The 25,669-nt window shown below is 38.2% G+C and overlaps 1 protein-coding gene across 6 annotated transcripts in view; it reads left to right on the top strand.

Annotated features, from left to right (window-relative positions):
• The first annotated feature begins 6,782 nt into the window (after positions 1–6,782).
• AGTPBP1 (ATP/GTP binding carboxypeptidase 1) overlaps positions 6,783–25,669 on the top strand; it is a 208,423-nt gene continuing 189,536 nt past the window's right edge. For 5 of the 6 annotated variants that reach the window (XM_053576852.1, XM_053576841.1, XM_053576879.1 and 2 more), the window contains exons 1-2: positions 6,851–7,000; positions 21,976–22,040. In XM_053576852.1, the coding sequence (XP_053432827.1) occupies positions 22,009–22,040 (32 nt within the window). In that variant the 5' untranslated portion in view covers positions 6,851–7,000; positions 21,976–22,008. Of the gene's footprint in view, positions 7,001–21,975; positions 22,041–25,669 lie in introns of all 6 variants that reach the window. The other variant, XM_053576834.1, reaches the window with a different exon arrangement.

Below are 25,669 nucleotides of genomic sequence, written 5' to 3'. Positions count from 1 at the left end.
GATCAGTTGTTATTTCCCCTTTATTATTTCTGATTGAGGGTACTAGAGATTTTACTTTTCTATTTCTCGTTAGTCTGGCCAATGGTTTATCAATTTTATTTATTTTTTCAAAAAACCAACTCCTTGTTTCATGAACAAAAAGCATTTCTTTATAAATACTCAAGCTATAAATGTGTCACTCTGAATCCCAAAGAAAACAAAAGAAAGTTATAACCTTATTTTTACCAGCGTCCCAGAATTAAAGCATGTTGAGCCTATAGTAAACTCATGAGAAACCATGCTGTTGTCTGCTTGCCCTGAATTTCTCAGGCAAGAGACAAATGAACAAAGTGCCTGTGGTGGCAGGGGTAGAGACGATGCCTGGCCTCAGCAGCATGGTCTGTCACTAGTTCTGACCTGGCTAAAGCTACTGCTGAGTGGCAATGGCAGAGATCAACATGGAATCCACGTGGGTGACTTCTCCAACACATGGCTTCTGTAGCATATGGTGACCACCATCACTTGGGGGCCAGTAGCTGCCACCCTTTTAAGCACTTTTATAGTAGAGTGTCTCTAGAGAGACAACTTCTTGTAAACAGCTTTTCCTAGCACCCTAATGGGTAGATTTCCAGCAACTTTCAGAAGACATATTCCAGCAAGTTCCAGTGACACAGCACTACAGCAACTTGTCTGCCATTTAGTGAGTCACAGCTGTGCCCTTTCCAAGGTCTGGATCTAAGACCTGGAGCACTGATATAGCGAATAAATAAGCTCTTCCCTTGATTTGATTGATTAATGTTCTGAAATTTCCCTCTCATTGTGATCAGAAGAATTAAAGTCTGGTCTAGTTTTGAGAAGATGAGGGTATCAATTGTCAAATATGATGTACACCCAAATGGTAAATACTGTTTCTTTAAAAATTCATGAAAATTTATTTCTTATATTAAAAATCGGAAGCTGAGTATACTAAGACCACAAGATTGATTGTGACTGAAGAGATCAGTGCATAAATGAGACTTTCCAAAGTGGCCTTTGGTTTTAGACTAATAAAGTCTTTTGTTGTCTGTGTTCTGTGGCTGCCTTAAAGACTGAAAAACAATCATTAACATTTGTAAATGCTTTAGGATTTACAATCTGCCTTTACATACCCTCTACCTTGTAATTTTTATGAAAGTTTAAAAAATATAACATTTTATTTTTTCTTGTTAAAATATATGTGCTTTGTAAAAAATTTAACAAACGTTAGAAATAGAAAGACTAAATCCCATCAAGTAATAATCATAATTAAGTCTTTGATATATATTCTCCTACTCTTGTTTTTATAGAGATAATGACACATTTTTATAAAGATGGAATCATGTTGCACAGAATCTGGTAATTTTACCAAACAATATGTTACAAATGTGTTTTTCTGACATTTAAATGTATCCCTTTTAAAACATGCTCGTAATCCTTTTGAATTAAGAACTCATTAAGGGTCTAATGAAGGCTACAGTCCCTGGGCTCCAACAGAGGCAGCCATGAATATTTAAATTTATCAGTGAATGAACAGAGGAGGAGCCAGGATTTGTGGGACTTGAAGGTTATATATTATTATTTTGGGGACTCTCTTTTTTTTTGTTTTCAATTTTATTTTATTTTTGTTAGGGTGCATGCTTACTTTAAAAACATTTAAGAATGCAAAATATAGAAAGTGGCAGAACCTATTCCATCCTAGCTTTAAGTAGTTCTAGTAAATAGAATGGTATTTTTCTTTACAGGTCTCTATTTATGAAACTACAAAGGTATAATCATTTCTATAGTATTGATTTAAAAAATACAAGTGGGGTCAGAATCCATATAGTTTGCTAACTTCTCACATAATGATACATGAGACATTGAAGCTCTGTTGAGTAGGGGTGATCAGGGCTCATTGCAACTTCAAACACCCCTGCTCAAACATCCTCCTGCCTCGGCCTCCTGAGCATCTAGGACTGCATGCTTGGGTAATTTCTTTATTTTTTACAGAGATGGAGGTTTTTGCTATGTTTACCCACGCTGGTCTCAAACTCCTGGCCTCAAGTGCTCCTCCCTTTTTGGCTCCCAAAATGCTGAGATTACAGGTGTGAGCTACTGCACCTGGCCTGAAGTATTAATATATTTCTTAAAGGAGAAAAAGTGAATTTAATCTCAACTATTTCTACCTTTTTGATGTAGTTAATGATTAGCTGATATGAAACTATTTTTTAGTGTTTTGAATCAGATATTCATTAGGCAACTTTTTTTTTTTTTGGAGAAATGCTCAACAGTTTTATTAAATAGAAAAAGGAAGTACTTTTTTTTTTTTTTGAGACAGAGTCTCACTTTGTTACTCTGGGTAGAGTGCTGTAGCATCATAGCTCACAGCAACCTCAAACTCTTGGGCTCAAATTATCCCATTCCCTCAGTTTCCTAAGTAGCTGGGACTACAGGTGCTTGCTACATGCCTGCCTGGCTAGCCTTTTTTTTTTTTTAAAGAAATTTCTTTTTTCTTTTTTTTGCAGTCATTTTTTTGGCCAGGGCTGGGTTTGAACCTGCCACCTCCGGCATATGGAGCCGGTGCCCTACCCCTTTGAGCCACAGGCGCTGCTCTGGCTAGCCATTTAAAATGAGATCTGTTCTGGAAATTTACTGGAAATGCTTAGGTAGAAATGCTCCTTGACTGGGCTTCAAGTTCCATTTGACTTCCTTTCTCACCTAGAAATTCTTAAACTCGCAGCAACTCAGCACTAACAGGGACTGTGTAAGTGAATGCCCACTGACTGTCCTAGCCCCTCAGTTATCTTTGGGGTAAATTTACATCTGTTAAGGAATTAAACCCATTGGGCTAGGCCCCAGGTTAAGAACCTATATCATTTTTTGTTTTGTTTTGTTTTTTGAGACAGAGTCTCATTTTGTCACCCAGGCTAGAGTGCAGTGGAAGCAACATATCTCAGCGCTACCTCAAACTCCTGGGCTGGAGTGATCTTCCGGTTTTAGCCTGTTGAGTAGCTTAGACTACAGGTGTGTACTATCATGCCCGCTTAAATTTTTCTTGTTTTAGCAGATGGGATCTCATTCCTGCTCAAGCTGGTTTTGAACTCCTGAGCTCAAGCAATCCTCTTGTCTCTGCCTCCCAGAGTGCTGGGATTATAGATGTGAGCTATTGTGCTTGGCCTTTACATCATTTTGAATGGCTTCTTAGCGATCCACTGCATGGATGTGCAATAATGTATTTAACCAGATTCCTTGCTGGATATCTAAGATGCTATTATAAACCTAAGATAAACAGCCTTGTAACTAAATCTTTTCACACTTCACCCGTTATTTCCTTAGGATAAATTCCTATATGGGGATCAAAAGGTATGCCAAAATTTAAAGCTTTAGATTTGGCAGGCATATTTAATTTTCATTTCGAAAATGAAGAAAGTGAGAGTGTAGTGGTTTATAGATATGGATGATTTGCAGTTTACCATGGAAACTATTTGCCACTGTAAAAGGTCCTTCTTCCAGAACCATTCATTGTGTGAAATGCTGGAGTTGCTTCCCTCCATTTCCCTGTTTTTCCACATGCATTTAGGTCCAGATCAGGTTTTTCTTATTGCATTCTGTTCCATGGTCTGTTTGTGGTAAACCTTTTAGTCTGACACCAGGCAGCTGTTATGTATTTTATTTTTTAATTAATTTTTTTTTTTTTGCAGTTTTTGGCCAGGGCTGGGTTTGAACCCACCACCTTCAGCATATGGGGGTGTTGGTGCCCTACTCCTTTGAGCCACAGGCGCCGCCCTGTATTTTATTGAACACTATCATTTGCTTAATTTCTCAGAAGATCTGTGGAGGATTATCTACAACATGCTCAAGAAATAGTTGATTACTGAATGATGTTGACTAGTTACATCTCTCCTGTAACTCCAGAGGACTGGCTATGTTTCAGGAACCTCATCATCAGTCTTGCTTTCTAACATTTATGTTCCAGATGGAAGTGCTGTAGACTTTTTGAGAAGTCTGTGCCTGTTCTAAACTTCATGTCTACAGAGTTTTATTGTAAAGTTTGTCACATTTTGTATGTTACCTTATTAAAGGCACAGAGATAGGGAAATCAGCAAAAAAGAAGAGATAGCTGGGCTCCAGTATTCACCTTTCTCTCCCCATGGCTAGTTCAAAGTTGAAATAAGCAAACATTGAATGCTACAAGGTACTGGCCAGACTGATGTGAGGAATCCCAGTTAAATGAATGTCATTGTATATACGGTCAGATTCTATGTATGCTAGAGGACTATTTATATTTATGATAATGTTTGTTGAAGAAGCTGTTTAAATAGCAGAGAAACTGACCAACAGGAATTAGATCTGTGTATTGTATGGCTCAAAATAAGGGATAATCAAAATATGATGTCATGAATGACACAGTTTTTGCCATACAAAGAGGATTTATTTTCTAAGAATCACAATGCATAAAGAGGGAGAGAATAATGAAAACAAATCTCACAGGGAATACACTCCATAGATGAGGTACATTAACCACACAGTGAGTGAGTTCTAAAATTATTAAAGTCTAGCTGCCCAGAAGTCTGGACCTCTCTGGAAAGTAAACTCTAAAGACTGAGGAGCACCTTTATATGACCTGCTCTTGGGAGAGATGGCATCTAACACCCTGAAGATTTGTGACTATAGGCAAGGTTCCTCAATGCTAGAGGGCGGTGCCATTGTTGGTGGCAAGCCTTCCAAGCTCAATGGCTAACAGGGTGTAGTCTTGTCACAGGCTGAGCTGGCAGCATTCAGGGCAGCATAGATATTTTTGCTTGCTATGACCTGAGTTCTCAAAGTGACTGTCAAACTCTTTAGTTTATATACATTTTTTTTTTTTTGAGACAGAGTCTCATTTTGTTGCTCTTGGTAGACTGCCTGTGGCATCACAGCTCACAGCAACCTCCAGCTCTTGGGCTTAGGAGATTCTCTTGCTTCAGCCTCCCAAGTAGCTGGGACTACAGTTGCCCACCAAAACACTTGGCTATTTTTTTGTTGCAGTTTGGCTGGGGCCAGGTTTGAAACCGCCATCCTTGGTATATGGGGTCAGCGCCCTACTCACTGAGCCACAGGCTCTGCCCAGTTTATATACATTTTGAAGTCCAGTAGTTGCTCTGTAACTCACAGGCGGGAATCTGATAAGCTGTGATGTCACATTCTCAGTGGGAATGGGAGTACACTGCAAGTTCTTATCACAGCAAGAGGTGTTTTCATTCACTCACAAAGCTACATAATACTGCTATTTACCTAGTTGTGTGGGCTAATCTACTTGCACATAGTGCTTTGCTATACTAGAATTCAGACTCTACAAACACACACACACTGGTACATTCACATTTATATGTCTTTTTATATTGTAAGTTTCTTTTTATATTGCAAGTTGCACGTATTTTAGTACATATTTAACATTTTTGTAAAACATTAAGTATTCTTCCATAATTAGGTGTTTTCAGATTATGACTGTCAGATTGGGTGATTAGTTGTTTTAAAATTATTTTTTTATTTTTCTGAAATTCTGAAACATTTTATTGAATGATTTTAAAAATTACTTTAAATACTGTAACCTACTTTTTGGTGCTTACAATGGGGAAAGTATGATATTTATAAATGGCAGTCTCTTCATCTGAGTGAAGACATCTGTCAAGGGCTAACTTCCAGAAACACTGTGGTGCACCTTGGATTACTTTATGAATCATCTTCACACCTGTTTAATCTTTCTTTTTTTTTTTTGAGATATTTTCCGTGTTACCTGGGCTAGAGTGCGATTCTCTCCTCTCTGCTTCTTGAGTAGGTAGCTGGGACTGAGGGCACTGCCCCCACGCCCCGCTAATTTTTCTGTTTTTTGTAGAGATGGGACTCTGCTCTTGGCTCAGGTTGGTGTAAAACAATCATTCCATCTCAGCTTTCCGAAGTGCTAGGATTATAGCTATGAGCCACCACTCCCCTGGTCTTAATTTTGTTTGGCAAGATGATAAGAAAACAAAACAAAAACCTTGTTATCTCTCAATTTATTTCCCTTATCTAGCTGTAGTAGTTTTAAATTCCTTACTACCTACCATAAATAGCTGCAGACATGATCTATGCGCCTTAGGAAAAGTAAATAGTGTCAGTATTTATTAACAATATATTATGGTGCAATTAAGTACAGTCAAAACACAAGGGCGTATCAGTAATTCCTATGACACATTACTTTGGCTCAGATAAAACATTCCAACTTTGCCTTCAGTGGCCAATTAGCATTACCATTTTGACTATATGTAGGCATCTTAAAAAACAAAAAAACAAAAAATAAATCACCATTCTATTTTGTTTACGCAGTACTAGGTATCTAATTTATTAAGGTTTTGCCAGAAAGTGCGATGTCGTTTTCTGGGAGTCCAGCTGTGGTAACTGCGTCTTACCATGGACTCTCCTTGAGGCCAGGAAAGGTCAAGCTTTCCTGCGGTCCCCAGGGTTTGATGTGACCCGGCATCACGTGGGCAGGGTTAAGAACCGGGTGGGCGCTGGTTTGGTGCTGGGAAAACGCGGAGACCCTGGTTGGAAAGCTGATGGGAAGAACACTGGGAGCCGCCCGCGCAGTTGGGTTCGGTGGGGCGGCGGCCGCGCAATGCTGGGGGTGCTGGCGACAGAGGGCTGGCAAAGCGCACAACGCCCTCCTCTAATCCCGACTCCCAGGCGCGTCCGCGTCCCCGGCTGCCCTGGCACGCGCTCCGCTCTGCCCCTCCGCCCCTCCTCCCCTCGCCCCAGCGCAAGCCCCGCCCCCTCCCGCCCTGCGCTCTGGAGCGGGCTGGCCGAGGCGCGCGGTGGGCGGGGCGCCGCGCTGACGTTGCCCAGGATGCAGGCAGGTTCCGCCGCCTCCGCCGCCGCCTCTGCCTCGCCTGCCACCGGGGTTTGTATGAAAACACCGGGCGGCTGGCGGCGAGGGATCTGCCGTGAGCCGGGTGCCGAGCCCAGTGCTGCGGCTGTCGCAGTCCCGCCAGCGCCTCATTCTGAGCCGGTGAGCGCCCCAGTCGCCATCCGCGTGTCCGGGCCAGCCGCCCTCTGCTTTCCCCGGGCCGCTGGAGCGGCGGGCGGCGGCGTTCGTGGGTGGGAGTTGCGACCCCGGGCCCCTCCGCCTCGTACCTTCACTCGTGTCTTTCACAGGGGATGGAGGGCTGGGCTCGATGTCGAAGGAAACCTCTGGCGGCTTGGGGCTTTGGCTGATGCCTGGAAGACCGGCCCCCGCCCCTCAACACTCGGTCGCCTTCCAACCCAGTCCAAGCGGAGGGTCTCCGGCGCGGTGTCCGGGCGGAGCCAGGCCCCTACGCCCTGCCCTTTCTGTCGAGCCGAGCGCGGAGTCTAGCCGAGGAGCTGCGGGACCCGGAGCGAGTGCGCCGCGCCCCTCGCCCCCGGCCCTGCACCCGCCGCAGGGAGAGCTGGCTTCTGAGTTGCCCACTCCTGCACTGCAGGAATCCTAGGGTTCTGGGCCGAGCCCCATAGGGTGGGATTGGGAGTGAAACCGGCGATGGTCATCTCCCTGTATGGTTTGGTCTCAAGTGTGTTATGTTTACAACTTGTCTCGTGTGTTTGAGTTGAACCTGAATCGTATCACCCCAGATGACAGTGCAGAGCTTGTCTGCTGCCTTCCTTCCTGAGTTGTGGCTTCTCAGTCCCAAGTATTCAAGAGACTCTTATAACCCAAACGTGAGGGCTTGTTTGGCTTTGCGGTTTTTTTTTTTCTGTAAGCCTCTTGTGAGTACCAAGACAGTTTGAATTGGTTGGGTTTGCCTCCTGGAGTTTAATACACTATAGTGTAATTAATTGGTGTGAATGTTGATACTTTAAAGCCCATTTTGAGTAAGGTAACATTTAACAGAAAATTTTCTTTGGCAATATTAATTCTATGTGGGTTTTCTTTTTCTAAAAGTGTTAAAATTGTAGTGGTGTTTAATTTTAATGCATGACAACTTGTAGTCAAAAAGGACTTTAACAGCCTTCTTAAACATTTTCACTTTTTATTTCCGTTTCTTAATTTTCATGTAAATTCAATTCATTTTCTTTGTTAACCTCTGAATTATTCTTACAAGTTGTCTGGTTTGTCTGAAAATACCAAAAAAGTTATTTTTGCAGTTGAATTGTGGAATGTTTTCAGTTCAGTAGGCCTAAAAAGAAGTGATTTATTTAAGGCACTTTAAATGGTATGTATTTTAAAACTTGTGCCAGATGTCAAAACCAAACAAAACCTTGAAAGGTCTGTATTTCGTATTTAGAATTACTGTGAGTTAGCAGTGCCTGTATCCACTCCTTATTTCTCATCCTGAAGGCGAAGTTCTAATATGATTTGTCAGTTTCCCATTCAACTTCTCTTGCGTTAAATTCTTCAGTGAAGTTCTAGGTTGATTTTTTTTTTTTTTTTTTTGAAAAGCAGTCTCACTATGTCGCCCTAGGTAGAGTGCCGTGATGTCACAGCTCACAGCAACCTCCAACTCTTGGGCTTAAGTGATTCTCTTGCCTCAGCCTCCCAAGTAGCTGGAATTACAGGTGCCCACCACAATGCCCAGCTATTTTTTTGTTGCAGTTGTCATTGTTGTTTAGCACGCCCGGGTGGGGTTTGATCCCGCCACCCAGGTGCACGTGGCTGGCACCCTTAACTATTGATCTATGGGCCCTGAGCCAGAAGTTCTAGGTTGATTTTTTTAATGATCTGACAACTCTGCCTTTACTTGATCCATCACTTTGTATTTACAACTGCAGATTCACTATGAACTCTGTGATGAAGAGGGTAGGCTTAAAGCTACCCTTGTACTGGGCTGACACTGTAAAACATTGAAATGTATTAATTCACTTTAAACTTTTGTAAAAGCAGTTTTTATAGAGCTTTTCCAGTTTACTTGAATTGGGGCATTCTTTTTTTTTTTTTTAGAAAACTGCTATGTAATAATAATTTTATCTCCATTAGCAGAGGGAAGAGAGGTCCAAGAATTGTGAGATTTTGTAATTTATATTATATTCTACATTTTGGATCATTTAAAAAATCTCCACAGTATTCATCTTGCAGAATCTACTCTTGTTGCTTGAAGTCCCCCAGTACTTGGAAGTTGAAAAGTCTAAGAGTGGTAATAGATCAATCTGTCAGAGGGTCCTCTGCAAGTTGGGAGCTTCTCTTAGGCAACGTAAACAATAGGAATTATCTAAGGTGGGCACAGAATGTTAAACATAGATTTTATTGCTGGTTGCTGTGCCTGTGTACTGTAATGTAGTGTGGCTAATGGGTTGGAGCTCAGTCAGATTGGCTGGATTTGAATCCTGACTTTCCTTAAGGAAGTTATTTTTATTTATTTAAGGCAAATTATTTGTTTTCTTTGTGCTTTAATTTTCTCAACTCTAAAAAATGAAGATAATAATGGTGTATACTCTTAAGATGACCTTGAATATTAAGTTAATATAACGTAAAGTGCTTAGCCCACAGTGCCTGGCACGTAGTGAATACTCAGTAAATGTTGTTATTACTGCTACTGCTTTTCCTCAGTCTTTCAAAGGATCTAGTAAGCTGAAAAGGACTTTGGGGTGACAGAGTAGTATTAGTGCAGATTAATTCCACCCTGACCCATTTGCTCCTTTGGGCCGAATAAGAGCTTAGTCTCACTGCCCTGCCTTGGAAACATGTAAGTTTTAAATAGAACAGCTGCTAGACCCTGAGCTGGGGCTCTGGGATGCTACTGGAGAGCTATTGAAGTATTCCTGTCTTTCCTTTCTGATAGAACCTTGGATTGTCTCCCTCCTGTTGATGGTGGCTGCTATTTTAATCACCTATTTTTGAATTTGTAATTGGATGTTTCTTTGACGGTCATGTGCTGCTATAAAAAATGCTATCTATCAAAATAATGGGTATATGTGTTTATCTGATTAGGATAGTGTATGATGTTTCTAAGCATTCTTTGTTTCTTATTTTCTCCTGTAGTGAACGTAGAGTGAGGTCAGTTTTGATTTGACTTAGTGTTCATTTTCAAAATTTTTGTGTAGTTTCCTGGGCAGGTTTTTCCCCCTACACATGATTTTATGCACTTGTTCTTGGTTTGCAGAGATTTGATATTAATTCTCTATTCTTTAAGTCAGATGTTTTCAAATTGTTGGTTTTAGGATCCTGTTAGACTTTTAAAAATTATTGAGGACTCCCAAAAGGTTTTATGAATTATATCTAACTGTATTTACTGTGTTATAAATGAAAACAGAAATAGAAAAATTTTTTTTAATTCACTTAAAATGACAATTATAAACCTTTTCTTACTTTCAATAGTAATTTTTTTAAGTTTAGATTAATAGAGGGTAATTATAAACATTTTTAATGAAAGCTATATTTTCACAACAAAAATTAGTGAGAAAAGTGGCATCGTTTTATGTTTTTTTTAAGTCTCTAACGTTTGGTTTTATAGAAACAGCTGGATTATCATATCTGTGTCTGCATTAAGTCTGTTGCAATATGTTGTTTGGGTTGAAGTGTATGTGGAGAAAATCCAGATTCACACAGTTAAAGGCTTGAAAAGGGGAGGGTATTTTAATAGCTTTTATGATAATTGTGGATATTCTTGTTTGGCATTGTATCAAAACTCAACAAGTGTTAATATTTTAAAGGTTAGCTATAGCGTGGAATCTGCAATCATATTAGTGGATTTTTTTTTTCCCCACTCTATCACTTTAAAATCCATTGGTCTGAACTTTGAGAGGGTCTTATATTCATGCTTGAATTTGTAACATTGTTCTTTGGTCATTTGTAAATATTGGTTCAGTGAGATCAAATGCAGATCTTCCAAATATTGACATATTTCGTTAAACCTGCAGTATCTAAGAAAGTCAGGTTTGTTAATATCAGCACCCATTTCATCCGAAGCAAATTATGGGAAACTTCAGGATACGATGTGTTATGATGGATATGAATATTCCAGAATTCTCATTTATGCTTGAATGCTCAAATTTTATCATTGGCAACAAATACAGTTTGCCAGTTATTTCCCTGAGGTGATAGGCGGCTTATTTTGTTCATTTCTGAGAAAATCTCTATCTCAGATACACAAATTTGAATAACCATAGTTTATCAATCATTCTTTCAAAATAGTATTTCATTAGAGAAAACTAGTTCAGTTATAGAAGCCCTTTGCTTTGAGACAGCCACCAGCCGTTGTAATTCAGCATGTAGCAGAAATGTTTAATGTATTAATTCCCATTTTGTCTCACAAAATATTAAAAAGGTGTGTAAAAAATAAATAATTTCTACTGTTTTTTTTTTTACAACTGCTAGTGCTTGTTGGTAAAAAATACAATGAGTGATATTAGAGTTTGGTGTTGTTACAAGGTGCCAATAATTTTAAGATTTTAATGTTAATATTATTATAAAAATAGTTTTGAGCTTGCGCGTCTCCTGTAAGAGTGTCACAACTCTAGGGATTAGTGGACCACACTTTGGGAATTTTTGTATTTAAAGAGTGTTCCCAGAAAACTTTGTTTAGGAAAGGAAATGGTAATGACCATCTCTAGTTTGTTTTTGTTTTAGTCTTTTGGGTCTTGGTAAAGGCCTATTGGAAAAAAAAATTACAATTAGACGGGAGGGTAAGTTCTAGTGTTCTATAATGGTGTAGGATGAATACAGTTAACAATCAGATGTAGTTTCAAATAGTTAGAAGGGGGAATCTCAAATATTGACAACACAAAAAAATGGTTAAATATTTGAGATGATGGATATGCTAATTACCCTGATCTGATCATATGTATGTATCACATGACTGTGTACCCTGTGAATACTTACAATTATTATTTGCCAATTAAAAGAATTAAAAGAAAAAAATAACTAGGTGGGTCTGGAGATGTACTCCAGAGTTATTTATCCAGCAGTAAAAAGCTGCACTGTAACATCCATACTGTTGCATAAAGCTCCCTAAATGGGGGAACAGGATCTCCAGACCCACCTAGTTATTTGTATTCTTCAAAGGCAAAAAATTGAGTGCAGTAAAGGTCATTTGCAGAAAGCTGAGAGGTTTCTTAATGGTTTTAGCCAGTTGCTGATACAAGGGGATTTTAATGTTAGAAATCTGAAATGCCACCATCTAAAAACAAAAATCATTTCAATATAAATATTCAAATCTAACTTTTTGGAAGTTTAAGTATTAAATGGTAAATCAACAAAAGGAAAACCTCAACTAACATATAGCTCCTAAGCTTAAAAAAGATAGCTTGGCTTCGTTTATTAATCTCTGTTCATTTTTCACTTAATTCATGTTGAGGATGAGTCTTCCTAAAGAGAAGTAGCCAGCACTTGTTGTCTTTACCTCACATCTTTACTTATGGGGAAAATAATTTAAGATTATGAAGATTATGAGGATGTTGGTTATATTTTGAATAAAAACAAAAAAATGTCTAGTAATAGCCATCCTAATGGATGTAAGGTGATATCTCATTGTGGTTTGGATCTGCATTTATGTGGCTGTATTCCATTTACTAGTATTTTGTTGAAGATTTTTGCATAAGTGGTCATAAGAAATAATGTTTTGTCATATTATTGTAGCATTTTTGTCTGACTTTGGTATAAGGGCTAGGCTTGCATTATAGAATGAATTAGGAAATGTTTTTTCCTCCAGACTTTTTTGGAAGAGTTCGAAAAGGATTGGTGTTAGTTCTTTAAGTGGTAGAATTTACCAGGGAAACCCTCAGGTCCAAGGCATTGCTTTGTCAGGAGGTTGAATTACTGATTCAATCTTCTTAATGGTTATTGGTCTATTCAGATTTTGTATTTTTTTTGTGGTTCTGTTAGTTTTTACTTCATTATTTTGATGGTCAGTCACCATCACCATTATTTTGTAAAAATCAAGGTACACAGACTATGAGGAACAAAGAAAATTTAAAATACCACCTAGCAAAACAAATTAGTCTGTTTATAAGCTTTTGAACATCTTTTGTGGAGCAACGTGTGAATTTCTGAACTTGTTTGGTTTTAATGAGGATGTGTGATCAATAAAGATATAAAGTATAAGCTTTTTGTGGGTTTACTCTTACACACTTTTTTTTTTTTTTTTTGTTTGTTTGAGATAGGATTTCACTCTGTTGCCCAGTCTGGAGTGCAGTGGTGTCATCATAGCTCATTGTAACCTCAAATTCTTGGGCTCAAGCAATTCTCCCACCTCAGTTTCCCAAATAGTTGGAACTATAGGATGGTGTTACCATGCCTGGCTATTTTATTTTTATTTTTTGGAGAGAAGACATCTTACTTTGTTTCACAGGCTAGTCTTGAACTCCGAGCCATGAGTAGTCCACTTTGGTCTCTCAAAGTGTTGGGAATACAGACACAGCTGTCATGCCTGGCCCATGGCAAAATTAATAACATTAATGATAGTTGAAATAAATATTCCTGTTTCCAGATTGGGCTAAAACATTCATAAAATAATAATTGAATGGCATATGATTGAGATAACTAGATAAAAATGTATAGTTTAAGTTAGGCAAAGTTAATATAACATAAACCATCTGCAGTGTATATATATCTCTATTTAAATGGTAGGCTGAGGCAATAATCTCTGGCTATTGCTGGGAATGTTTCCTTTTAGATTATAGGAATTATTTACCTCTCTTAAAATTTCTTACTTTTTCCTTTACTGATGTTGTTAAAGGTGTGAGCATTTTCTTTGGGATGTTTCTTATTAAATGATCAAGATTTGTAATTTTCCATCACATTGACACAGCTTGTGTGGGGGTAGTGTAGTTCCCTTTGAATGTATTCTTCAAAAGCAATATCCTTCCGGATCATGAAGCATTTAGAGAACGCTGACAACAGATGGCACCTTTTCAATGTACTTGTTTTCCCGTCCTCCATGGCAGAATCAGGTGTCTAAATCCTCTTCAACTTGTCTTTCCCCAGTAACTCACACCTATTCCAACAAGAACATTGTCTAGCACGGGTTAACTGTAAGATTATCAGTGGTGATTAGAGCAGCATTTCATAAATGTTTTTACACAGTGGAATCTTTTTGTCTAATAATACCTTTCAGGGAGACCTATCTGTAAACAGATGAGATTAAAATAATGAAGTTGTTCTAGTTGAATGGGAACTGAACCAAGTTGTTTAAGTAAGGAAAGTCTAAAGGTAATCTTATTTCCTCAGACTGTATTTAAAAAGACATTGGACTTTCAAGTGTGAATTGTGTTTGCTTCCTTGTAGTATTATTTTTTAGCAGTTTGTTTGACTTAAAAATTTTAAAGCCTATACATTTGGAATATGTACTTAGAATATGTAACTTTAGCTTTGGGATATGTATCAGAGTTACTGTGGCTTGTTTGCAGAATGAAAATTAGGACAGCTTAAGTGTGTGAAATCCTGATGCCTTGCTGGCTCAGTAATGAGCTTGATTTCAGTCTTCGGTCAGTGAGAACTGAGGATTTCAGTTTTTAGATTCTCTGTGCTCTGGAACTGTAGAGAGTACTTGAGATGAAAAGATGAGGATAACTTTAAAAGTTCATAAGATCCAAAAATTTATATGTTTTTAGCCCTAGAGTAGACAGAATTGTTTGCTCTTCTTTAGGTGTAGGCTAGCTAGAGCAGGTTGATACTGTTTTTATGAATATCAAATTCACATATTTAATTCCAGAATAACCCACCTTTAAATATATAAAAGTCAACTCATACAGCATCCTGTTCCCCCATTTAGGGAGCTTTATGCAACAGTATGGATGTTACAGTGCAGCTTTTTACTGCTGGATAAATAACTCTGGAGTACATCTCCAGAGACCCACCTGGGGCAGTAGTTTTGTTTTTGTGCAAAAGGGCATTGTATTGGGTTATGGGAAGCAAGCGCTGAGGTAGCATAAGTCCCTGACCTTAATTTAGGAATGGTTGAATTTATGAAAGTTCCCACAGAGACTGTTTCACAAGAACTGTTGGAATGTTATCAGCATGGCTTCAATCTGGAGGTAGAAACCACACAATGATTTAACAGGGAAATATTAAATATCCACTACAAGAGGGATTGAAGTAATAAGGGATTTGCAAGTGAAAAGTAAGTAAAGATAACTCTAAAGAATACAGGACTAGCAGATATAAGGAGCAATGACTAAACGCAGGGCTGAGATAGAGTACTCCCACCATGTGAGATCTGACCTTGCTGGAAAGGGCACGGTCAAGGCTAGTATTTATGGTGTGGCACTAGTGGAATTTGCTGGAAATCTGCCCTTTAAGGTGCCTGTTGCTCATAGGAAGGTGTCTTAACAGAGATAACTCTGCTACAAAATTGCCTGAGCTCTTGTTGGAGAACTGAGACATGCTGCAGGATGCTGTTGGTGTAAAAGCCATCTTTCTTGTAGGAGGGGGCCCTGGAGAGGCTTTGCCTGCTGTAGCCAAGGGAGTACCCTGGAACCAGGAAGCGAAGCTCTTTCCCTTTCTATATCTGTCCAGCGCCTTCTACTGAGGGAGCTTAATATCCTGTCAGCAGATAAAGAAAAAATATTTAAAGGGTACAAATCCATTTTCATAGAGCAGAATTTGGAGATGAGGCACAATAAATCGCTATCTGGCACTAGTATTAAGTGGCTTATAGAATTGTTGGGAGATCCGAAGAATGAGCCTGTAGGTTAAGCTTTAAGGGATAACGCTTAAAACCTTAGCACAAAGGAAGTATTATCTTTTATGAATTGGAAGCCTCTTGTCTATTTGTGAAATTGCTTCTGGAGCTTCATTTCTGGAGCCTCACTGCTGTTTCGGAGTCTGGGAACCGAGGCTATGGTGATCAGGAACCTTGTGCAAAGCTTACTAGCTGTAGAACCATGCTGGTGCCACACTAGCTCTGCCTACTAGTCACTGTACCGGCCTTTTAAAATCTTTGTACCATGGATCTGGAGGAGCTATGAAATAATTTTTAGGTCTCTTATCTTTTTGATAATAGCTATCCTGACAAGTATGAGGTGATGATATCTCATTGTGGTTTTCATTTATATTTCTGTAATGTGTTGTCAAGTACCTTCTGATAAACTGTTGGCAATTTTTCTGTTGTCTTTGGAGAAATATCTACTCAGGTCTACCTCTTTTGCAGATTTAATTGGGCTATTCTTTTTTTTTTTTGCTATTGAGTTGAGTTTCTATTTTTTAATATTATTTGGATATTAACCCCTTATCAGATACATGGCTTACATATATATTTTCTCCTATATGATAGGGTGCCTTTCCATTTTGTTGATTGAGTTTCCTTTGCTGTGAAGAAGCTTTTTAATTTGATGTAGTACCTTATGTTTATTTTTGTTTTTGTTACCTGTGTTTTGGTGTCCTATCCAAAAAATCATTGCCAAGACCAACAATGTTGAGGAACTTGTCCTCCATGTTTTGGTCCAGTTTTATAGTTTCAATCTTAACATTTAGGTTTTTAATCCATTTAGCAGGATGTTTTCAAGGTTCATCTGTGTAGTAGCATACATTAGAATATTATTGTCTTTTTTTTTTTTTTTTCTTGGAGACAGGGTCTTACTCTGTCATTCAGGCTAGAATGCACTGGCATCACTGTAGCTCACTGCAGCCTCAAACTCTTCGGCTCGAGTGATCTTCCTGCCTTAGCTTCCTGAGTCCTGAATAGCTGGGACTATACGCATACGCCACTGTACCCAGCTTTACCCATTTCTAAATTGGATTGTTGGTCTTTTTGTTGTTGAGTTGTAGGTGTTTTGTATAGTCTGGATACTAAATCCTTATCAGATAAATGGCTTGCAAATATGTTCTTCCATTCTGTAGGTTGACTTTCCACTTTCTTGTTAATATCCTTTGCTTTAAAAATGTTTTTAATTTTGATTTTCCTTTGTTTTTAGTTTTTCCTTTGTTGTTTGTGCTTTTGTTGTCATATGTAAGTATCCATTGCCAAATCTGAGGCATACATATTCACCCCCAGGTCTTCTGAGAGTTTTAACTTACATATTAATATTTAGGTTATTGACCTGTTTTGAGTTAATTTCTGTATACGGTATGAGGGAGGGCACCAACTTCAATTTTTTTTTAAACTTCATTCTTTTGAATATGGATATGCATTTGTCTCAATATCATTCGTTAAAGAGATTATTCTTTCTCTTTGAATGACTTTGCATTCATGTCAGGAATCAATTGACCATAGATGTATACATTTATTTCTGGACTTTGATTCTATTCTGCTTGTCTATATGTCCGTCTTTATTCAGGTACCGTTGCAATCTGATTTTAATGAATTTTAACATGCAGCATGAAAATTATTGACAGCATCAAATAGCAAAGCTACTAAAAACTGTAAGCCAAAGCAATACTAATAAAAATATGATCCAGGCATAATTTATGTAAGTTCTTGAAATAATCCAACTCTTTGAGTATAGTAAGGGTCAAATAATAATAAGCCCAGAAGTTACAAAATAATATATGTGTGTTTAGATTTCTTCATCTTTCATAGGGTTTAATACGTACAGTAAAATTATTTTTGAAAACTAAAAATAAAGAATGAAGTTTATCTTTTTCATGTGAAACCTGTTTTTGTTTTGTTGAATGTAGCGTAAGCATTTGCAGTTTTGATTTTCAACTGCCACAAGACAGTTCCTCCTTGCTCTTGATGCTTGTTAAAGAAGAAAAAACTTACATTGGAAACCTTCAGGAAAATGTTTATTACTTTCCTATGATTGGCAGGACATTACTCTGAGAAATCCAGACCTTTTCCTAGGAGGGGAAGATCAGTAAATTTTATCTTGAATGTGTAATCAAGAGTGTATAAAAAAATGAGTGTATAAATAAAGCACTCAAAATTCTTCTTCCTTAAAGTCATCACCCTGAGCAGAAGATTCAGAGTCCTTTACTCAGTGTTATTGAAAAGAAAAGAGAAATTCTGTTCAATTTTCCTATTTATAATAATCATCTTCTTCCAGATGGGCAGGACTTGAGATTTGAAGATATACTTCTTCATTCTGAAACCAAGAAGCAGTGAAAACATTTTAAGATTTCTGTTTATTGGTCACAGGATTTTTTCCCCAAGAATCTTGTTGCTTTTAGAAAAATCTTTCTCCTTAAGGCTTTGCAGAGAGTTGTTTCCTTGCTTCTTGTGATAACGTGTTTGCAAAGCTGGCTGTTCCAGTTGCCATTCCCATAGACCTTTTGCTTCCAGATAGGTAACAAAATATTAAATGGCCTCTCTTTTGCTTGTTATTTTGGGTAGCAATGTATAGCAGAAAAGGTTTTCTTGATTCTAGCATTTCCAGATCTTACAACTGTATATGTAATCTTCTGAATGTGATAGTTGGTTGGTGAACTCTTCCCAATTCATTAATCTAAATGAAGAAACTTATGTTTCTGATAGGTCTTTAACATCATGTGATGTACAGTATCTTATGGTTACTGTGCAGGCTGAGCATTCCTTATCTGAAATGCTGGGGACTAGAAGTGTTTTGGATTTCAGATTTTATTTGATGGTTGAGCATTCCAGATTTGAAAATCTGCAGTCTGAAACACTCTCATGAGCAGTTCCTTTGAGTGTCATGTCAGTTCAGTGCTGCAAGGTTTTGGATTATAAAGCATTTTGAATTCTGAATTTTTGGATTGGAGATACCCAACCTGTACTGTAGAACTTTTCCGGTTTTCTTTCTGCATCTCATATAAGCATTTAACTGAGTTTTTACTCAGTTGTAATTTTATGTTTATTATGCCTAGTAAGTACTTGTATGACACCAATTGTATGACTTTTCCTTTTCTGAGCAACAAATTCTGCTACTGTGTAACTTGCTACCTCAGCCTTTTCATTGTGATTTGGAAAAACAAAATTCTTCAATTTGTTTGTTTTGAGATTCTAATACATTTGCCATTTAACTTGTCAAATGACGTAAGTTGTAGTTAAATGTCTGTCTTTTGAATATTGTTGGAGCCACTGCTGTATTTGTGAAGTTGTTTTCCACAGACAACATAAAATAGAAAAGGAAAACTTGGATTATCAGCCCAACTGTAAACCCATTGGTAAGCAGTTTGTATTGTAGATAGACTTTTTTGATGTGTCTCTTTTTGCACTAGTGCCATGAAATTACTCACTAGATACAATTTTTCATTACTAACTTTACCAGAATTTTCCATCGGCTCTCTTCACACACTTCATCCTCAAGAATTGCTAGATTGAATTATCACGGATATTTGTAAAGCACAGATATCAATGTATTAAACCTAAAACATAGCAAAAAACTAAATGAGAAAAATTACACACTCAAAGATCAAAATTTTCTTGATATATGTATAGTTTCCTTGTAATTTAGTCCATGTTTGTAAAGCTTGCATCAATAGCAAAGTATTGGGGGCAAAGGAGTTGCAAAATGTAAACATTTTTTTCATTGGAATTAAAAATTCTCTTCCATGTTCTATTACACTTGTAGAACTCACTTGCTAATTACCCTGACCTGGTCACTATACATTGTATGCATAGTGTTTATCTACTATGTATCCCATGAATAATGTACAATTACTATTTTACAACTACAAAAATAAAACTTTAAAAATTGGGTTTTGACACAGGTTCATATATAACCAGTTATTCAGTGATAACAATTTTAAAAGTCCATTAGGGCTCTTATAACACAGTGCTGTAATTAGGTAGCTTATAAACAACAAACGTTTATTTCTCACAGTTCTGGAGTCTGAGAAGTTTAAGATCAAGGTGCTGGCAGTTTCAATGACTGATTAGGGTCTGTTTCCCAATTCATAGGTGGCACCTTCTCACTGTGTCCTCTCGTGGTGGAAGGGGACAGTTAGCTTTCTGAGGTTTCTTTTATAAGGTCACTAAACCCATTGATAGGGCTTCACCCTTGTGACCTAATCGCCACCCAGAATCCTCACTTCGTATCATTTGGGGGTTAGTATTGAATTTCGGGGGACGATCCTCCTGCTTCTAGGTACCTGCATTTTCTATTATATCATATTATAATGAGCACAAACTTTCACAACAAAAATACATTTTGTATATTCTTAAGGGCTCTGGCATCACACTCAGTAACAAGTAGTGCACCCTAAGGAATACACTGGCTTATAGCCCTAGGAGAGCAGGGTTGTGAGCTGGACTTTTTCTTGGGAGAACTCATATTTGTTTGGTGAAGATTATTTGTCGGGGATTAGATGCTTTGCTGGTAAGCATTTTCTACCATGGTGGGCATGGACGTGTTGAGTAGGTAAGAAATACTATTTGTAATCCCACACTTTTAGTTAGCTCTGTTTAACAGTCTCCCTTGGTTATCCTTGGCATTTATTTACAGTCCTAGTTTCCTTGATTCTTTTGGGCAGAATACTCATTCATTCCTCTCCCTTGTTTTCTTTTTTGTCGTCGTGGGTTTAAACACAACTTTATTTCTTTGCTGTTGTAATCTAATCCAGGAGGGAGAGGAAAGAAATGACTATGGTTAAACTATTTATTTACATCATTTCTTACCTGTTGAAATAGAGTTGGCTGTGATGTAAGTGCCCAATCTTATTTTTTTTTCAACTCTGTCAACTATAATAAAGTCCATGTGAACTTCTCAAGACATGTTGTTAAAGTAGTTTTAGAGAAGTCATACCACTCAACAAGTAGAAATGACTTAAATTCCTGTTTTTGGCGGCAATAGTGCTTTTGAAAGTACACAAGATTTTTTTCTCCCTGCGAATATATAGAGATAATTAATTTGGAAGTTGGAAAAAGTTAATTTGAGGGTGGATGCAGTGCAGTGGCTCATGCCTGGGCTCACGCCTGGATCCTAGCACTTTGGAAGGCTGAGGTAGGTGGATCCCTTGAGCTCAGGAGTTTGAGACCAGCCCCAGCAAATCAAGACCCTGTCTCTACTAAAAACGGAAAAACTAGCAGGGTATTGTGGGGGGTGGGGGTCACCTGTAGTCCCAGCTACTCAGGAGACTGAAGGAAAAGGATCACTGGAACCCAAGAGTTTGAGATTGCTGTGAGCTATGATGACACCATGTCATTCTACCCAGGGTGACAGAAATGAGACTGTCTCAAAAAAAAAGAAAAGAAAAGAAAAGAAAAGTTACTTTGACTTTATAGTCATGTATAAAAAAGAATCAATTAAACGAAAAATAGTTCGCAATTTTAAGTTTCTCATTGACCTAAAAACAGTTCATATAATTTTTGCACATAATTCTGAATGTGTTTCTTTTTTTAGTTAATAGGAAAATGAAATAAATTGTGATTTGTTGAAAAGTTCTATTACTGAAAAATGATATCTAGATGTATCTTCTAAATCTATTAAGCAGTTTGAAGTTTGAAGAGCAATTAAGCTCTTTTCATGTTGTTCCTTTAAACATAGTATTACTAAATATGTGAGTAACTTGTCAAATTTGTAGTAATTGTTTTACTTTTTAGTAATGCCACAAAATTCTGTTTCAGTAAGCATTAAAAATTAAAATATTTGTGGGGTGAATAGTTGTAAAATAAATCTTAAGAACTATAAAATTGTATGAATCAAGATTTTAAGGTGGTTTTAAAGTATATAAACTCTAAAAATGAAAACTGTTTTGATTATGGAGGATGTAGATAGGAGCTTTTTACTAATTTAAAAATGTTTCTGTGTAGAAACAGTCTTAAATATTTTCTAGTATTTGGCTATTGTGTGAATGGTGGATAGTAAGCATACTAATCATAGGAAGTATGGTTGGTTTGAGTATTTTAAGGGGGAGTTTGAGAGCAGGAAGGGATGATTTGAAATGTCTCAAAAGAAATCTTACCACTGGATTGCAAACTGCATTACGTTAGGTTTCTGTGTTTTTGTAGTTCCAGGATTTTGTAACGTGTTCTGTTTCTAGCTGACTTTTAAGTATTTTAATAGTCATACTTTACACATCTGACCTGCCAGAAGCGCATAAAACTTCTTCTCTTTTGGATTCCAGTGTTATCTTGTGTTGCTCGTAATGAAAACTTTCAATTGTATGGCTTTTATGACATCTAGTATATGGAAAACAGAGTTGTTATAAGTGTTTAATATTAACTATTTTTCTTTTAGATTACCTGCAATGGTGAAATGAAGTAACTCAAGATGAGCAAGTTAAAAGTGATATCAGAGAAAAGGTACTGTAATTCTAAATACCAGTATATACAAATATTGTACAAATGACCTTCCCTCGTGTCATAGAGCTATTACAATCTATTATCACAACATTTCTTGTGCTAAATTCACATACACCTAGTTATTGGATCTCATCCTCTGCTGACCCTTCTCTTACATACTGCAACAGAGGATATGTCTTTTTTCTTGTCTAAGGCCCATACTATTGCCTGTGCTCTAAATTTCATTACTTCCCTTCCTTCTCAGGGTCTTTTAATTATTATTTATTTTTCTGTCTTGAATTTTTAGCCACTCCCATCCTTGCCATCTAAAAAGTAGTAACTTTTTGTTACTCATTGAATGAGTTGAATTTTTCTTGAACATAACTTGTTCAAGCTCCTGTAAAAAATGGGAGGTGGGGCCAGGTGTGGTGGCTCACTCCTGTAATCCTACCATTCTGGGAGGCCAAGGTGGGAGGCTTGCTTGAGCTCAAGAGTTGAAGACCAGCTTCAGCAAGAGTGTGACCCTGTCTCTACTAAAAATAGAAAAATTAGCCAGTCTCCTTGTGGTGCACACCTATAATCTCAGTTACTCCGGAGTCTGAGACAGGAGTATCAGTTGAGTCCAGGAGTTTGAGGTTGTAGTGAGCTATTATGACACTGCTGCACTCTACCCAGGGTGACTAGACAAGATTGTATCTAAAGAAATAAAAAAAAAAAAGATGAGAGGTGGAAGAAAGCTAAGGTAGTATTCCAAGCTAATTAGCTCTCACAATTCAGTGTGGCTCTCTCCTTTGCTGCCATAGAGACAGACTGTTTTGGCTAAATACTGTTTACTTATATAACTTGAAGAGTCTGTTTGGTCTGCTTCTGTGAACCAGTCTAGGTCCAAAAATGATTCTGCTTCCACCTTTGCAAAACTCAGTTATAGCGAGTTGTAAAATTGTTGCAAAACAATTTAAGGTCCATCATAAAAACCTTCAACAAGTACATCTTTTTTTTTTTAAGACAGAGTCTCTCACTACGTCTCCCTGGGTAGAGTGTAGTGGTGTCACAGCTCACAGCAACCTCAAACTCTTGGGCTTAAGCAATTCTCTTGCCTTAGCCTCCCATGGAACTGGGACTACAGGCGCCTGCCACAACGCCCAGCTATTATTTTTTGTTACAGTTGTCATTGTTATTTAGTTGGCCCAGGCCAGATTCGAACCCACCAGCCTCAGTGTATGTAGCTGGCTCTTTAACCACTGGCACTGAGCCAATAAGTACGTTTTTTTGCTAAAGCTTTCTGTGATCTCTTTTCTGCACTTTTGTCTTCACTTCCTTCCAAGTGAGATATGCCCAGTGTCCCAACTTAGTCAGCAGCCCTTATGTGTGTTGCTGAATTTACCAATAATATTTCCTAATTTTGCCAATAATTTTGCAAATAATTTAATTTCCAAAGTTTGTTTAGTACTTCCAGTTTATTTAGATTTTTAAAAATAAAGTACAGGAAGAGATGGGGAAAACAGAATTATTCAGTGATGTTGAAACAGGAAGTTTAGATACACAATTCTTTTTTTTTTTTTTTTTTGTAGAGACAGAGTCTCACTTTATGGCCCTCGGTAGAGTGCCGTGGCCTCACACAGCTCACAGCAACCTCCAATTCCTGGGCTTAAGTGATTCTCTTGCCTCAGCCTCCCGAGCAGCTGGGACCACAGGCGCCCGCCACAATGCCCGGCTATTTTTTGGTTGCAGTTTGGCCGGGGCCGGGTTTGAACCCGCCACCCTTGGTATATGGGGCTGGCGCCTTACCGACTGAGCCACAGGCGCCGCCCAGATACACAATTCTTAAAGGTCTTCTGGCTTTTGTGAAGGGAACAGATTGCACGAAGGAATCAAGAGTAGAGGCCAAGCAATAAGAAGGAGAATGTTATAGTCGTCTAAGAGAGAGATGATGAAAACCCGGTTGAGGCAGCAACAGGGGACATGGAGAAGCACATAGATTAGTGGTATATTTTTACTGACAGATAATAAAATGACAGTATTCACTGACAGCCTTGACATAGAGTGCTAACAAAAAGATTGTCAAAGATGACTCCCAGATTTATATTTTGCCTGGTTAGAATGCTGTCAATGGAGCAGACTAACACTAGAGGATGAAAAGATTCGCAAAGGCTCAATTTGGGGAGCACATTATATTAGAGATCACTCAATATAATGAGAGACTTGCAGGTGGCAATATCAAATAGGCATTTAGATACAGAGGGGTTGGTCTGCACTACTAATGAGATATGAATTAATAGGACTCAGATGAGATTGCCTAAGGAGAGGGTCGTAGGCAAAGAAGAGAAGTTTAGGACTTCCTCACCCTCCTGAGTAGCTGGGACGACAGGCCCATGCCATTACGTCTGGCTAATTTTTCTATTTTATAGAGGAGGGGTCTTGCTCTTACTCAGGCTGGTCTAGAAGTCCTTAGCTCAGGCATTCCTCCTGCCGCTGCCTCCTAGAGTGTTAGGATTATAGGCTGAGCCACCATGCCTGTCTCCCCTCCCATCATTTTACAGAAGCTTGTATAAATTATGATAAGGGAAAACTCAACTCATTCAATGCGTAATAAAAAGGTACTATAAGGCTCGGTGCCTGTAGAACAGTGGTTATGGCACTGGCCATATATACCAAGGCTGGCAGGTTTGAACCTGCCCCAGGCCAGGTAAACAACAATGACAATAACAACAAAAAGAAACCCCAGCCAGATGTTGTGGCAGGCACCTGTAGTCCCAGCTACTGGGAGGTTGAGGCAAGAGAATAACTTAAGCCCAAGAGTTTGAGGTTGCTGTGAGCTGTGACGCCATAACACTTTACCCAGGGTGACATAGTGAGACTCTGTCTCAAAAAAAAAAAAAAGTACTATAAGAAAAAAGAAGGAAAAGAGAGGCTTATTTACTAACGAAGAGTCCTTACCAGAGATAACATTGTTATGAAGCTTGTAAAAAAATTCCTCATGAGGGCGGCGCCTGTGGCTCAGTGAGTAGGGCGCCAGCCCCATATGCCGAGGGTGGCGGGTTCAAACCCAGCCCCGGCCAAACTGTAACAAAAAATAGCCGGGCGTTGTGGTGGGCGCCTGTAGTCCCAGCTGCTTGGGAGGCTGAGGCAAGAGAATCGCGTAAGCCCAAGAATTAGAGGTTGCTGTGAGCCGTGTGACGCCACGGCACTCTACCCGAGGGCGATAGGGTGAGACTCTGTCTCTACAAAAAAAAAAAAAAAAAAAAAAAAAATTCCTCATGAAATATTCTACTACAAATTAAAAAAACTTGATGATGCATTTACCTCTGTGAAGATCAAAAAAGCAGAAGCGGACAAATTGAGAGATGATAATGTGAGTTATCAGGAAGAGATGAAATGTGAACTGGCAGTACTTTAAAAAGGAAGAGAACATTGTCACAGAAGAGAATTAAATTAAGGCACAAAGGTAGGTAGATACAATAAAAACATACATAGTAGTAATGAAAGTGAACCCAATTTAATGGATATAAACAAAGAATTTAAAAAGGAGTAGAGAAAAAATGTTAGAACATGGAAGACTGGCAAAAGAGATTCAAGATATTTATGACTAATTCCCAAAGAAGGAACGAAACAAGGTAACGGAACACATATTTAAAAGGTCTGTTTTTAGA

Source organism: Nycticebus coucang, chromosome 2 (genome assembly GCF_027406575.1).
Source record: "Nycticebus coucang isolate mNycCou1 chromosome 2, mNycCou1.pri, whole genome shotgun sequence".
Lineage (NCBI taxonomy): Eukaryota > Metazoa > Chordata > Mammalia > Primates > Lorisidae > Nycticebus > Nycticebus coucang.
The sequence above is the reverse complement of the archived record's forward strand: the minus strand, read 5'-3'. Positions and strand labels throughout refer to the sequence as shown.